At 44.9% G+C, this 17,006-nt stretch overlaps 1 protein-coding gene across 1 annotated transcript in view; it reads left to right on the plus strand.

Annotated features, from left to right (window-relative positions):
• Positions 1 to 17,006, plus strand: part of ITGAL (integrin subunit alpha L) — a 448,305-nt gene that overhangs the window by 219,832 nt on the left and 211,467 nt on the right. The window contains exon 11 of the mRNA XM_069244383.1: positions 2,228 to 2,360. Coding sequence (XP_069100484.1) covers positions 2,228 to 2,360 — 133 coding nt within the window. The remainder of the gene's footprint in view (positions 1 to 2,227; positions 2,361 to 17,006) is intronic.

Below are 17,006 nucleotides of genomic sequence, written 5' to 3' on the forward strand. Positions count from 1 at the left end.
TTCCTCCCTGAGGTAGTGTCAGACTTTCATATTAATTAGTCTACTACCTTATTGTCTTTTTTCCCAAACCTCTTGACTCCAGCTGAGCAGTTCCTCCATTCATTAGACACCATATGGCTTCTAAAGTTTTATCTCCATAAAACCCAGCAGATATATAAATCTAATCAGCCTTTCTTTAACTACAGTCACTTTAGACAAGGTCTTCCCCTACCCAGTCTATCTCTAGATGAAGAGTCTTATATATCACTACCTGCTGTCAATTAGAAATTAAGCCTGTTCCAAGCAGACCAAAAGTTCACTTTACTGAAGCTAAGGTGACTTCCACTCATTGACTACTAAACATTCCTTTTGTGGACATTTGTAGAGCAGCAACTGGTAAATAGATACATACCTTCACTAAACATTGTTTATGTGATCTTGTTACTCGGACAGAAGCTAGAAACGGCCAGGAATCTCTAAAAATGCACTTCAAGTGAAAAGAAGATAATAAAATACTGTTTACCTTACATGGATACATATTTTCTATGTTTATCTACATATATCTGTGGATCGTTAGAGCTTGCTACTTGCTACTCTATTCAAGAGTTTATGACTATCAACGAAAATGCTAAGGTGCTGAAGAAATGTTACTTGTAAACCTAGAGCTGCATAGTAGGCTCTTCATTGAAGTCACAAATGTCCCACGAGGCCCTTTAGAATTCGGCATTGGAAAGTTAATTATTTTTGACTTTGCCATAAAAAGAACTGAGTGAGGCAAAGTGGCAGTACAAAGCTTTTTGAATCGAGGGAGCTTCTTGAGTTTCTAAAGGGACAGGTCTATTTCCACTCTGTTTTACATTAAAGGTCTGTCAAGCTAATTTTTTCCTATTTCTTTTTTACATTTTAAACTACCTTTGCACATATCATATTGACATTTAGTTTCAAGAGGTTGTCAGGGTGAATCTGTTGGATTTTCAGCAAAAAACTCCACTCTTGATAGACTGCTTCAGGGTGCTCTTTTTATCCATGGACAAACGTAGGAGCAGCCAGACAGAAAATTTCTGATTTGGTCATTTTATTATTCTCTAATTAAGTCACTTAGCAAAGTTAACTTCCCATGGTTGTAGCAGTATACTTGTACATTCCATAATTGCAGAAAGCCAAGATTTCCCCGCTTTTCAAATGTTCCTATTGATCTAATTTTAAAGGAAATTGAGTGACGTTCAGTCAGAACATTAGTCAAACTAGCATTTAGCATTGTGAGCAAAAATACCTCAGTTATTCATGTCATCTTGGGCTCTAATCACATGTGGATGGCGTGTGCTTGGATCGGAATTACAAGTAATATAGACTTTAATACACACTGTAATTATTGGGAGGAATAAAATATGCACCCCTCCAATTTCCCCCAGGTAAGTTTTGGTAGGTGAGGTCAAAACCCCCAGAATGTTCTTGTAATTACAGTAAAATGAGAACTGTAGTCCATTAGACTCTGCATTCTGCCTGTTATATCCAATTTCCAAGTCTGAACTCGCTCTGCGAAGTATCGCCCAAACATGACCAATGACCTCACCCCACCCAATGTTGGTATTTTCCAGATCTAGTAAACACCTCATGCCCCTCTACCACACTTGTAATTGGGACCTTAGTCTTTCGCTATTGCTTTGGGGTCTCTGTCAACTCCTTTGACAAGGGACAAACTTGCTATTTTATTCAGTGATTTTAAATTTTAAAGAAGATTTGAGATGAGGAAGAAAGAGGTATTAACCTACAGCATCAATACTTCTCATGGAGACTGTCATTAAATTCAATAGTAGCCTTCTCAATAGAGCCAGTTAAATGAAAGCAAAGTTTAGTTTCATATGTTATGTTCATCAGCAAATCTTCTAAATTTACTGATGGCCCAAGCACTGTGCTGCGTTGTGAGACCCGGAAGCTCCTTGGCTCCATTCAAGTGAAAGTGCAGGTTTTCTTTGTGTGAGGCTGTATGGTTATGAGAACAGTTTTCTGCTTTAAAGCACATATCAAAAGAAATGTTGCTTCATACCTTTTGAACCCATTTACCATTGTCGAGATTTTTCTTTATATAACTATATAGATGGAATCAAATGAACATGCTTCCCCGAGATTGTCTACTTTTAAAATTGTAGTATGTATACATATTAACGAAAGAACACATGACAGTGAACAAGGTTTAGGTAACTTTTAATTTATTGAATCATTGCTAATACCTATTTCCTGAACATAGGACCTGGATGTGCTGGGTGCTGTTGGTGCACATAATTGGGCTGGAGGACTCATTGAACTACGAGACAAGCTTACACAGGAAAATTTCATAAACATCTCCTCGCTTTCTGAAGATATGGAGTACGCCTACTTAGGTAAGGTGTTTTGCCTTGGTAATAATTTCCACACGTCAAAAAATATACATGGAATGGATTCTAAATGCTCAGCCCTTGGATACTGAACATATGCACTGAATGTACTGTATTTCACAAGTTTTCTTCGGGAGACAAGCTCCTCCTTGGGAAGTGCATTATATCAGACATTAAAAACAGAACTCTTCATGCTATCCCAGAGGTATCCACATAATACGATGGCCAAACCCCAACAATAGCCTTGAACAAAAGTAATATTAAGCTGCTTCCAAAAATATCAAATCTCAGAGCTTTATAATCTCTAACATCCAACTAAAAGACTATACCAGCAATCCTAACACAAACTGAGACCCTTCTGACAGTTCCAATAGCAAGTTGGTAAACCCTTAACTAAGGTTCAAACTGAAACCTAAACCATAACAACAATCCAAACAGGCAATCCAGACTCCTGGGATACCCCTAACAGGAGAAGATGAAACTCTTGCCTCAGTTCTACTAGGACATTCAGGTATTTTCAGCAACCCAAATGTGGCAATTCTGTCCCTTGTACTGGCTTCACTAAATTGTTAGTGATCTTTTATAGACTTAGATGTTTTGGATCATTTTCTATCAATAGGATGTGAACACTTAGTTCAGGTACCATAGAGTATCAAAGGTGTGCTCTTAATACAGCAGTCCACCTACCTCATCCCTGGAGCTTTCCATTTACCTTGTTTTGTTTTCTGCCTTAGCAAGGGCAGAAGAGAAAGAAGAAAAAAAACAAAGCTGTCTTCCAGCACAGGAAGGTCTATGGGTTCAAAAACCTATTCATGATGTGTGCATGTAAAGAATCTGTCCCACTTCAAAGGAATGAACACTCTACACAGTATCTTCCAGTAAAACACTGAAACAGTCGGAGATAGTTGATTTTCAATCTGTTTGCCATTTTTCCTCCAAGGAATCCCCGAGGAGAACTGTAATACCTCATTTGTTCAATGATACGGGGATAACAGTGAAAGGTACGGACCTGATCTAAATCCCTTATGAGAGCCCTTCTCTTCCTATCAAAGAGACCATAGTCATTACCATACGGTTGTTGACACCATCGGCAATGGTACAAAAAGTCACCAAAAATGTGCTTTCAAGTCTTCATCCTCATCCAAAGCCCTCTTGTCCCCAAATAACAACATAATTTACTTATCTAATCAAGACCTCTTATCATCGAAAAGCAACAAGAATGACTTGATCCACTAATCCAAAGTGGCCTCAACGCAGTCCTTGTTGTTTACTCCTTCCATGCTATTGATGGCTTTCCTGTACACAACTTCCTACTAGACTCACTTTCCAGAGGATCATGTGTGCTTTTGTCAACAAGAGTCTGTACTTTGTTGACAGGATACTCTTTTGGAAAACAGAAGCTTGTAGACAATTCCAAGGTAATTGCCTATGCTGCAAGTGAACTGTTCCGTACAGGAAAGCATTTAACCAGTTGATGTCATTCAAGATGATAGTGCTTAGTGACGCACAGCGAGGAAATCGGAACAACCTGTAAACAACCTACACCTAGGAGACTGAATTAATATCTTGATAAATATGAGAGAGATCTCCTGTGCAATACCCCAAAGGTCCTCAGATTCTAGTTGTCCAATTTATCTCTGACTTCCTGTGTCACTGTAGCCACTGATAATCAATTTACTAAAAGATTCGCTGGCCTTGTGTGAAACCTCAGGCTCCACAGCCTCTTCAAGTACAGGCCGCAACAGGAGCAGTGCGATCACCACTACGACTTCTGAAACAATGAAACAAATGAGCTTATGCATGCCGGAAGCTCTTAGAATTCATTGATCCAAACTAGAGTGCCAGACCCGTGATGTCCTAAGCTGAGTACTTACTTGCAGGGCAGTGGGGACACACTTGAGGATGAGTAGGAGGGGTATTAAAGGGGAGTGTAACTTCTTTTTTTGTTTGGATCTGTTTATTGATTTTCCATGATGTCTTACAAAATTAATACAGATAACAAATAGTATAACTCCCAAGTACAGGCAAATTATAACGTAACCGACAGCCAGTAGCTTTGCCCGTTTATATCTCAAACCGTGGAACAAAGTAGACAGGCACCTCACTCCATCTTTAAAGATCACATACGATGCAGTCTGCTACGAAGATAATAGGAGGGTTGTATCCTGACTCGTCCTAAGAACGGGTGTGGCTTGTGTTGAAAAAACAAAGCTCAGAGAAACAGCTCAATTTTTAAAGATACATATAAAACAGTAAAACTAAACAAAAACAACAGCTCAGGAAACCAAATTACAGTATTCCCAGCCCACCATCCATGCCCAATCATTAAATACCAACCAACAAGCTGTTTTACCATCGTATGTACTTGCTCAAGAACCTGGAGGTAGGTACTTGTTAGGGAAGTCCAAGAACCGGTAGTGTGTAAAGGCAGTCAGTCGATGTCGGTCTGTAAGGTAACTGTTTTTATTTAGCGTGAGCCTATGTCACTGCCAGCGTTATGACGATCATCCATCTGGGGCTCGTTCAGAATGGTGTCCCAGTGGTTAGCAATAGGATATTTACATAGTCCAAGGTTATCTTGTTTATGCAGGGCAACACTTTCCGCTTGCACCCAGTTGAGAAGTGAGCGTATCCAAGCTGCTAATAGTGGGGTGTTTAGGTGACTTCCACCTATGGGTGATAAGGCGTTTGGCTACTAAGAATCCTAAATCTAGGAAACAGGAGGTGGCTATATATTTATATAATAATACAGCAATTAGGGCATAACCACCAAAAGCGCCACTCGTCCCGAAACAGACAGTGGTAATGTGCACCAGTAGGACATTTAGGATTGCAGGGAAGAGACAGTTCGGGCAACATTGCCATCAAAAAGGTCTGCTGGAAGATGGTATATACAGAGCTGAGGTAGCAGTAGGTGTTCGGTGGCCAATTCATCTGCTTACTATTTACAAAAAAAATTAGGTTAGGGATGTCAGGGGGGAAACAAGAATAAACAAGACTTAGGCCCTCATTATGTCATTGGCGGTAATTGCCACTTACCGCCACGCTGACAGCCGCCAACATACCGCCGCGGTGGCGGATATCCATTTTCCATATTATGACACACACACACACCAATCCGACAGAATACTGCCACTCACACAAATACCCCAGCCCAAAGGTCAGTACTAAAGTGGCGGTACCAACACCCATACATTTATGCCAACCAAACAATGCCCACCACGTTATGACCCACGAATCACCAGGGCGGACATTCATTGGCGGTAAACCATTGGCGGTACATACTGCTGCGCTCAGAATGGACACCCACAAACAAAACAACACTACAGTGGCCAATACCAAAAACACACACCTGATATTCATACACACACCACACCCACACCACTATAAAACACATACCCACATTACCCACAACCCTTTGCCAACACCAAAAGACTTTAAGAGTTAGCCACCAACATCACAGAGGCACCTACACACACACCACTTAAAACCCATACATCCCTCACGCACCCCACATCACACACCCCACGACATTACTCAACACACTTTCACCAACACACATCTATGGCACCACAAAGGTGCCCCCGTTTCACTTTAGAGGAGTTAAGGGTCATGGTGGAGGAAATTACCAGGGTGGAGCCACAGCTGTTTGGAGCACAGGTACAGCAGACTTCCATTGTCCGGAAGATGGAGCTATGGCGTAGAATCGTGGACAGGGTGAACGTCGTGGGACAGCACCCAAGAACAAGGGACATCAGGAAGAGGTGGAATGACCTACGGGGGAAGGTACATTCCAAAGCAGCAAGGCACCAGCTCGCCATACAGAGGACTGGTGGTGGACCCAAACCTCCTCCCCCACAGCTCACAGCATGAGAGGAGCAAGTACTGGCATTACTGCATCCTGAGGGACTCGCTGGAGTAGCCGGAGGACTGGACACTGGTAAGTCAACATTTACTACCTATCCCCCCCCCATACCTGCATGCCATCTCACACCCTCACCATCACTCCCATCACTCCATTCCATCCCACGCACTGCACCTACACATATGACTAACCCCAATGCCAACCCCTGCATGCTACCAATGCATGGACAGCTCTCCCAGCCCTGCATGGACACCCATCACCAAAGCATGCACAGCATAGGGAAACTAACAATCCCACAATACATCACCATACACAAACAAAAGGTTTCAGGGCAACAGCAACCATAGAGCCATGGATGTTCAATATATCACACACATGAAGCATAATACAACATTTACATCCCCACAAGGACCCCAACCAATGTCAGTGGAGAGGAGGTGCCACGACTATCCAGTCCCCCAACAAAAGATGCCCACAGTGATGACAGTAACTCTGGACTTCTGGATCTGGATGACCTACCTGGCCCATCAGGGACCATTGGACAGCCAGTCACCCAAGCCCACTCACAGACCACCACAGAGCCTCCCCCATCAGGATCCAACACCACAGTATCCACCCAGCGTACCCACACCTCTGTCCCCAGGACACGTCAATCAGCAGTGTGCCCACCTGTACCGGAACCCCAGGCCACACCTTGCTCCCAAGACAATCAGGGACCTGGGGTCGGTGGCAGTGGGACAGAGGCTCAGGCCAACAGGGACACTGGGAGGACCGGTGTGCACCAGGGGGAGGACAGGAGCAGGGAACCTACTCTCCAGGAGGCACTCTCTGAGATCCTGGGAGCCTACCAACATTCCCAGTACATGATGGGCCAGATCCTAGACAACGTGCATGAGAACAGGTGGCTGCAGTAGGGACAGTATCAGGGGATCAGGGAGGACTTGCAGGCCATCAACACCACCCTGATCTCCATAGCAGGGGTGCTGGCAGACATGGCCAACATCATGAGGGAGGCATCAGCACACAAGTGGGCCCCTACCACTAGCCAGTCCATCGACCAGCCCTCCACTTCCACTGCTGCTAGTGGGCAGGAAGACCAACAGGCAACTAGCATCCCTACCCCTGCAGAAAGTGAACCACCCCACAAACGTTCCCTGCAAAACCAGACAGAAGCCAGAGACACTTGCCAAGACCACCGCCATGAAATGAGACTCTCCTGATTGTCCCCCTTGTGTCCCACCCTGTCATCTTGTCCACTTTGAACTGCCATTGCTCCCATTCCTATGGCCCCTTGGACACTGGACCTGTGCTACAATCAGACTGGAACAATACCCTGGACTTTCCTCCATCATCACCCCATTCCATTGCACTTTCCCCTCAATTTCTTCGCACTACAATAAACATCCTTGGACACAACTCGACTATTTGTATGTCATGTGTTGAAAATGTGTATTCATGGAAACAGTTTCATCCATTGCAAATATACTGTACATTGTGAGAGCATAGGAATAATGACCTGCAGCTGGCTGTAGTTAGCACATCAGTGCACAGTTGTTATATCAACAACATCTGCAAAATGACAAACCATAGGTGACAGTAAGTAGAGGTAAAAGGAAGTGAATGCCATCATGCCACAGCCACACAGAATACACCAATAGTCACAGAAATGTTAATCTGCACTGTCTCACCTGTGTGTCATTGGAAGTACTGACGGATAACTGATGTTCTGTTGTCCTCATCCTCAGCCTCTTAATCCTCACTGTCAGCAGGGTCTTCTGCTGCCACAGGGGCATCTCCAGTCTTCTCCTCCTGCAGAAAAGGTACATGGCATCAGAGGGCCAGGTTGTGCAACATGCAGCATGCCACTACTATCTGGCAGACCTTCTCAGGTGAGTAGCACAGGGATCCTCCTGTCAGATGGAGGCATCTGAACTGGCCTTCAGGAGGCCGAAGGTCCTCTCGATGGTCCGTCTGGTTCGCCCAGGGGCCTCATTATAACGTTCTTCAGCCCTTGTCCTGGCATTCCTCACAGGGGTCAGCAGCCACGATAGGTTTGGGTAGCCAGAGTCACCTGCAAGTATTGAGGGACAACATTTAGCCACACACAATCCTATGGAGTTGACACCAGAAGCATACATCAACATACAGTGGCTGGGGACCAAGGCTCACCTATTAGCCACACCCTGTGCCTCTGTAGTTGGGCCATCACATTTGGGATGCTGCTATTCCTCAGAACATAGGCATCATGCACCGACCCAGGATACTTAGCATTGACATGGGAGATGTACTGGTACGCTAGGCACACCATCTGCACATTCATTGAGTGGAAATTTTTACGATTCCTGAACACCTGTTCATTCTGGCGAGGGGGACAAACGCAATATGTGTCCCGTTAATCACCCCCCAAAGGACACAAATACAAGCACTCAGACACCCAACAGCCATCCACCTCACACACGCACACTGCCCATGCATCTGCACCCAAGTCCAGCAGACGTACACCTCCAACAACCACTGCCTCAACCTCCACTCCCATCCCTCCTACAGCCCCACTGTCCCTAAGAAGCTTTTCCTTGCCCGACTTGACCTCTCCCCTCCCCTCCCCATCCTGTCCATAGAACCAGGGTGCCAACCAGCCAGCCCAGCACCTCAGCCAAACAGTCCACGGGGACAGTGGAGGCACCTCCTAGTCGTGGAGGCAGGACTGTGAGGGATTCCACTCCAACAGCCAGAAAGAGGAAGGAGCCCACAACACCTACTGCCAGAAAGGGGAAGGAGCCCACAACACCTACAGCCAGGAAGGGAAAGGAGCCCACAACACCTACAGCCAGGAAGGGGAAGGAGCCCACAACACCTACAGCCAGAAAGGGGAAGGAGCCCACAACACCTACAGCCAGGAAGGGGAAGGAGCCCACAACACCTTCAGCCAGGAAGTGGAAGTTGCCTGCACCTCCTGCCATAGAGGGAATGAAGCCCTCTACTCCATCAGAGGCTGGGAGGGTGAAACCACCATTGCCACCACCTGTGGTCACGTAGACCTCACCGCCAGCAGAGGCAGGCCAGGAGGCACCATCACCTGTTGCCACAGAGCAGCCCTCACCACCAGCTGAGGCTGTGCAGCTATCACCACCAGCAGAGGCAGGCCAAAGGCACCATCACCTGTTCCCACAGAGCATCCCTCACCACCAGCTGAGGCAGTGCAGCTATCACCGCAGGCAGAGGCAGGCCAGGAGGCACCATCACCTGTTGCCACAGAGCAACCCTCACCACCAACTGAGGGAGTGCAGCTATCACCACCAGCAGAGGACATGTAGGCCACCCTCCAGGGTCTGCTGCACAAGGGGTCCCCTCCAGAACCAGTAGGAATGTTCCCCAGCTCAGTGACTGTGGCCTTTCACTCCCCAGCACAGGGAAATGGGCATGGAGCCCCCTCCTGAACCAGTGGGCATGTCCCGCAGCTCAGAGACTGTGGCCTTGCCCTCCCCAGCACATTGAAATGGGTATGGGCCCCCCTCCAGAACCAGTGGGCATGTTCCCCAGCTCAGAGACTGTGACCTTGCACTCCCCAGCAAAGACAAATGAGCATGGAGCCCCCTCCAGAACCAGTGGGGAAGTTCCTGTATTCGGCTGAGGTGCCACCCCCCAACCCCCTGAGGTGCCTGCCCACTTGCAAAATGATGCCCCTGCAGTGTTCACTTCGGATGATGTCAAGATACAAGTTGGGCCTTGGTCTGTGCCCTGTGGCCTTGTGTGCCCTTATGACTTTGGACTGGGCATTGGCCCGTTGTGAACATTTGTATATATTTGGTTCATGTGGTGGGTTTTGCCATGCTAGTACATTTTCTGTACATCCAAACTCTCGTCCTTGTGTTATTCTGCCGTGTGTCGTGTGCCATTGGTTTACATCTGCAGCTGGTTTCTAGTATGGTGTGTGTGTCGGGTGTGTGTTGTGCCTGTGTGTGTGTCACTCTTGTTTTCCTCCCTCCCTCCCTTGTGTGCTAAGTGGCTGTACTCACCGTTGTCGTCTTCATCGGCATTGGTGTTCCAGGTGGAGCATAACGTAGAAGATCATCGGAAAGACTTGCAGTTCGGGTTTGATTGCAGCGTTGTTCTTCCCTGTGTCTGCGATGGTGAGTTCTTTCTATTCTGAGCCGTGTTGCCGCCAGGCTTTTGATGGCGTTAGCATCGCCCCGGAAAAGGTGGCGGATTCATGTGTCTTAATCTGGTGGGTGGTCATAACTTAGTGGTACTTACCGCCAGCCTGTTGGCGGTATTATTGCCACTTTATAACTCACCATCAGGGTCATAATGAGGGTCTTAGTCTAGTTGACCCTTAAGCCCAAGAGGGAGGCAAATCTATTTAGCATTTAAGATAGTGTGGCAGGGTTGGTGTATGTGTCTCTAAGATAAAGTAATTCATCATTGGCATATAGAGATATAATATGTCTCCTGTCTCCTAAAGGTATACCTGATGGACCTCCTTGGTCCTGAAGTGCGATTGCTAGTGGTTCAATTGTTAAGGAGAAGAGTAAAGGGGAATAACAGGCAGCCCTTGTCTAATGCCTCTATGTATAGCAATTGGATCTGAGACAAGGGATCCCGTACTGACTCTAATCAGTGGGTGTCTATATAACAGTTATACTAAGCGGAGGAATCAGTTTCCGCTACTGTAATGAGGTAGTGTGTTGAAAAGGTAGTTCCATTCCAGTGAACCAAAAGCCTTCTCTACATCTAGAACCATGCATCCAGCTCGGGCCAATTATGGGCCTGATTCTAACTTTGGAGGACGGTGTTAAACCGTCCCAAAAGTGGCGGATATACCACCTACCGTATTACGAGTTCCATAGGATATAATGGACTCGTAATACGGTAGGTGGTATATCCGCCACTTTTGGGACGGTTTAACACCGTCCTCCAAAGTTAGAATCAGGCCCTATGTCTGGAGTAGTCATGATGCAAAAAAGTGACGTAGTTTTAAGGAAGTGATACAGGCAGGTGCAAACCCATTTTGGTCCGGGTGGACTAAGGTTGGGACCAATGAGGTCAATTGATCCATAAGGACAAGGGCGGCTCCTTCTCTATGACGAATGAGTGTTGTCCCACTGACTGAGCCAGAAGCAGACAACTAAAACGATAGTTTGCTATTGTTTTATTTTTCTGCTTCTGCACAGCCAGCAGTGCAGGGAGGGGCAGGGCTATGCCACGGGAGGTGGGAGGGGAGAAGAGGGTAGAGTGCACCTAAGTGCGCATGTGTGTATGGCCGGCCATCTGAGGCTGGCCATACACACATGCACACTTAGGTTTCTGCAGCCTGACTATGTTTAACAGCCGGGCTGAAGAAACTGCACAGACCCCAGGGCTGTGTCTGAGCGGCAGTCCGAGCCTCTCAGACCAGTCCTGGCACTGCTTTCATGCTATGTTTAGCATGAAAGCAGTGCCAGGATTGCTGGGGAGCCGGTGTTGGTGTCCCAGCAATGAATGCTGGGACACCACAAGAGGAGCAATGAGCGTTGCAGCAGGGAAGGAGGCAAGGTAAGTGATTTTTGTTTTTAATTTTCACCTCGTCTCAATCCCCTCCCCTTGAGTTATGCGGCCGCCGCCGCTGCGCAAGGATCTTAGCTAAGACCTTTTAATACATATTAAGCAGGGCCAGGTGTCTGTATGACCCTAATAAGGAGTGGTCTTTGGCTTGGGAAAGGAAATAAAGGTGACTTCCCGTTGAGAAGCAGAAAGACTATTTGTTGAAAGGGCTACTTTGTGCATCGTTAGTAGGGTAGTGAGTAGGGGGGAATAGGTTTTATAAAATTCAGTAGGGAGTCCATCAGGCCCAAGGACCTGCTGCTTGCCAACACTCTGACTGCCTCCTGGTTCTCAAACAACCTATTGGTTTCATCTAATTCGTCTTGTTGGTCTGGGGTAATGTGGGGCATCAATATTGTAGAGAAGAAAGAGTCAAATTCTTCAGGATTCGTGCCCAAGACATATTGATATAAATGCGTATAATAGTGTGTTAGTTCGTCATGTATAGCTTGTTGCGTATACACTAAAGTACCCGAAGCAGAAAGTAATGCCGTAATGGGCTATCTGGCTTTGTCTTGCCAGATAAGCCAAGCCAGTAACCAGTTAGTTTTGTCGGCTGAGGCATGTGTGGAGGGTCAGACAGCGCAATCTCTCCATTAGCTTAGTGTGCTTGCTCGGTGCATCTATTAATTGGTGTACAGTTGCGGGACTGTTCATGGCCTGCGTCTCATGCTCTAGAATTGTTTGTTCAATGCTAGAAATGTTACTGTTGAGCGTCTTCCCCATTTTCCATTGTGTACCCGTGCAATGGCCACATGTTGTCACCTTAAATACATCCCATTCTATTAATTTGGTAGAGGCAGTGTCATTGTTGCATTCAAAGTAGTCCATAATGGCAGAACTAAGAGAGGCGTGGAAGGGGGAAATTTCCAGTGTTGCTGTTTGCAGGTTCCAGGTGGGAATGGGAGAAGGAGCAATATCTCACGCAAGTTGCATGTATTGTGGACAGTGATCTAAATTAGTGTGGCCCAGATTGTCAATGCTTAAAACAGAAGGAAGTAAGGAGGCAGTTCTGACTAATCTGTCTGTGCGGACATGTAATTGATGTGGAGAGGAATAAAATTAATATGCTTTGGTGTGTGGGTTACGAAATTACCAGATGTCACCTAGCCACCAGTGCTGTAGGCAGTCGTGTAGCACCTGAGCATTAAAGTAGCAGCCATGCGAGGCAATGGGGGAAAGGAACGGTCAATTCAATGTCAATAGTACAATTAAAATCCCCTCCTATGAGCCATGGTAACTCACTCCAACAAGGTACACCCTCAGATAGGGTGTGCAAGAATAGGGCTTGCTCTGAATTGTGGGCATAAATGGAGCCCAGAAGTACCTGGCGGCCATCTAGATGACCCTGCACCAGCACACACCAGCCCTCTGTATCTGTGACTACATCCTCCGCCACAACAGAGGGGAGTCTAACATATATAATCTTATACTAAGAGCTGTCAAAAAACGTGGTTAAAGATTCCCTACATTGGTCCTTTCCACCCTCTCTTGGAAATATTTGTTTATGTTTGATCTAACAGAGGCACAGAAGAAATACAGTGTTTCCTGCACAACTTCAGAGACTGGAGAGGGTAAAGCTTGTTTGCTAAATTGATATATTTGATGTCTCAAATAATGCTGCAGATATGTGATTCCGAGAACCTTCCAACAGACTCATTCCTAGAAGGCCGGGTTGGTTGACATGTACTAAGTTTCATTAGGAGGATCAGGCTAAGATTTTCAACATACCCTGTGAGGGCAAACCCTGGGATATTGAAAGAAAAACATGCTCTTCAAACTGATGCATACATTTATGAGAGAAGAAGTTTTGTTCAAGTAACAGGTGCTCCCAAAGAAAAAGCTTATGCGAGAAATTAGTCCTGCCTCCCTCCGAGGTCTCTCACTCAAATTCTACAGCTTCTGGGGGGAAAAAATCTGACATTTTGAGGCCAGGATGGAGCAAGTGAATGAAAAAAAATAGCAGAATTGCCCACATTTTGAACAGGGGTGTAGCTTCAGGGAGGTGGTGGTACATCCCCCTAATAAATGCATTTTCTGATAAATAGTTGCTTCCAGTCAGGTATGGTGAGGTGTCTGTCGGATTTCACCGGGAGTTTTTACATACACACAGACAAAAACACACCCATACTGCCTCACTCTCTGTTTTGAAAGTCCTCACAAATGTTGGTTAATTTACAAAATATTGTGTTTTCTCACTTTGTACTTCTACCAATCCACTATCCTCTCCCTTTTCACTGTCTCTTAGGCCCCTCTCATGCACCCTGCTTGTTATATAAGGTATTTGAACATTATATGCTAAAGGATTGTTGAAAAATCTGAAACTCACCCCCTTCCTCAATCTTACTGACTAAGCTACTCCCCGATTCTGAAGTTTATGAGAAGCCACTTGTGAGGTGATAGTGAGGGATTCCGAGGAGAAGGTCATAGGGGGAGTCAAAAAAGTTGACACATCGGGTGCCATCAGCGATAAAGCCAACCCTGCCTCCGCCTAAGCAATTTTTATAATCTGAACCTCAAAACATTACATAAAAATACATAAACAAGTACACATCAACTCAATATATAAGTTATGGAATATTATATTTAATTCACAAATAAAATATAGGCCAACATTTTAAATGAAAACATAGAGCTTTTTAAACTTTTGTTTTATTTCTAAAAGACGATGCAATATGTTAGACACTAGCAATTTCAATCAATCAATTTTATTTTATTTATGACTCGGAACTCAATTGAGGTGCACATAAAAAGAAACAATACAACAATACTTTAGTCTCTACCATCTTTTGCTTAGACACTAGCATATCAATGTCTTTTCTTGCTCCTAATAAAGGCTCTCTTTTTATCTGCGCGTACCAGTGCTGCTTCAATTGAGGCCATCAATCATCCCTTCTGTGTGCTGTATTGCTCACAAAAATCAAACTTAATTTTTAGATTCTAACTATATGTTCCTTCACATTTAAAGAGCATTTTAAATCTTTCAGTTTTCTAATTAGCTTTTTTATTCACGTGAACTTTATTAATCTGCTCATTTTGTTAAATTTTATAAACACTCACAGACCCCCTGAATAGGCATTACAGACACCCAGGTGTCTGCAAACCACAGGTTAAGGAGCACAGGGTTTTGAGGAACAGGGCCCTCTGGGTTGGCAAACAGTTTACATAGACCAGTGATTAAATATAAATTTAGCATGACATTAACATACATTTGAGTGTTTGCAGATAATTTTCAACTACTTACACGATAAATATGAAGATTGCAGTATAGGCCTGGAAGAACGAAACAAGTAGCAGAGGGCATGCTGCCTAGAACCTTAGCTTATGGGTACATCTCTATGAGGCCATAAAGGCAACTTCTCTCTAATAAGAGGCATTCTATTTCTTTTTTAACCCCTTCGCTGCCAGGCCTTTTCTCCCTCCTGTGCTGAGCCTTTTTTTGGCTCTTTGGGGTAGTTTGCGCTTAGGCCCTCATAACTTTTGTTCACACAAGATATCCACTCAAAATTTACGTCCTTTTTTCCAACATCCTAGGGATTTTAAAGGTACCCAGAGTTTGTGGGTTCCACTGAAGGAAACCAAGAAATTAGCCAAAATACAGCTAAAATTGTGTTTTTTGGGGGAAAGATTGGAAAAAAGGGCCGCAAAAGAAAGCATGTGTTTTCTTCCCTACAAATGGCATCAACAAATGGTTTGCGGTGCTAAAATAACCATCTTCCCAGCTTTCGGGAACAGGCAGACTTGAATCAGAAAACCACATTTTTCAACACAGTTTTGCATTTTACTGGGACATTTCCCATTTTCACTATTTTTTGTGCTTTCAGCCTCCTTCCAGTTAGGGACAGAAGTGGGTGTGAAACCAATGGTGGATCCGGAACAGGTAAACATTTAGGAAAAGTAGATAAAATTCTGAATTCAGCAAGGGGTCATTTGTGTAGATCCTGCAACTTTTTCCCACAGAAAATACCAGCTGAAATAAAATAAATATTGAAATTGAGGTTAAAAAACAGCCATTTCTGTCCACGTTTTAACCTGTAACTTTTTGCTGCTATTTCAGATTTTCAAAAGCAATATACTATTACATCTGCTGGACTCTTCTAGTTGCGGGATATACAGAGCTTATAGGTTCATCAAGAACCCTAGGTACCCAGAGCCAATAAATGAGCTGCAATGAGTTTTCATTGTATACCGAGTATACAGCAATTCATTTGGTAAAATATACAGAGTCAAAAAAAGGTATCAAGGAAATCTTTGTATTTCCAAAATCTGCACAAGATAAGGTGTTGAGAATAAGTGGTTATTTGCACATCTCTGAATTCGAAGGTCCCCATACTAGCATGTGAATCACAGGACATGTCTTTCTTACACACTGCCTTACATTTGTAAGGAACAAATGTAGAGAAAGAGAAGGGGCAATAACACTTGTTCTTCTATTCTGTGTTCACCAAAGCCTCCCGATACAAAATGGTACCTCACTTGTGTCAGTGGGCCTAGTGCCCACGACAGGAAACTCCCCAAAACAAAATATGGACACATCACACTTTTCATTGAAATCTGACATGTTTTTTGGAAAGTGCCTAGCTGTGGGTTTTGGCCGCTAGCTCAGCCGGCACCTTGCGAAAACTAGCAAACCTGGGCATTTTTGAAAACTAGATACCTAGGGGAATCCATAATGGGGTGACTTGTAGGGCTCTCACCAGGTTTTGGCACCCAAATTCCTTTGCAAATCTAAAACTATACAAAACACTTTTCCCTCACATTTCAGTGCTGCAAAGTTCTGGAATCTGAGGGGAGCCACAAACGTCTTGCCACCCAGCATTCCCCAACTCTCCTGATAAAAATGGTACCTCACTTGTGTGGGTAGCCCTAGTACCCACAACAGGAAATGTCCCAAAACACAAAGTGGACACATCACATTTTCCCAAAGAAAACTGACCTGTTTTTTGCAAAGTGCCTAGCTGTGGATTTTGGCCTCTAGCTCATCCGGCACCTAGGGAAACCGAGCAAACCTATACATTTTTGAAAACTAGATACCTTAGGGAATCCACAATGGGGTGACTTGTGGGGTTCTCGTCAGGTTCTTGCACCCAGACTCCTTTGCAAACCTCAAAATTTGTCAAAAAAACACTTCCTTCTCACATTACAGTGCTACAAATTTCTGGAATCTGTGGGGAGCACCAAACTTCCATCGACCAGATTCCACAAAG

This window comes from Pleurodeles waltl, chromosome 7 (genome assembly GCF_031143425.1).
Source record: "Pleurodeles waltl isolate 20211129_DDA chromosome 7, aPleWal1.hap1.20221129, whole genome shotgun sequence".
NCBI lineage: Eukaryota > Metazoa > Chordata > Amphibia > Caudata > Salamandridae > Pleurodeles > Pleurodeles waltl.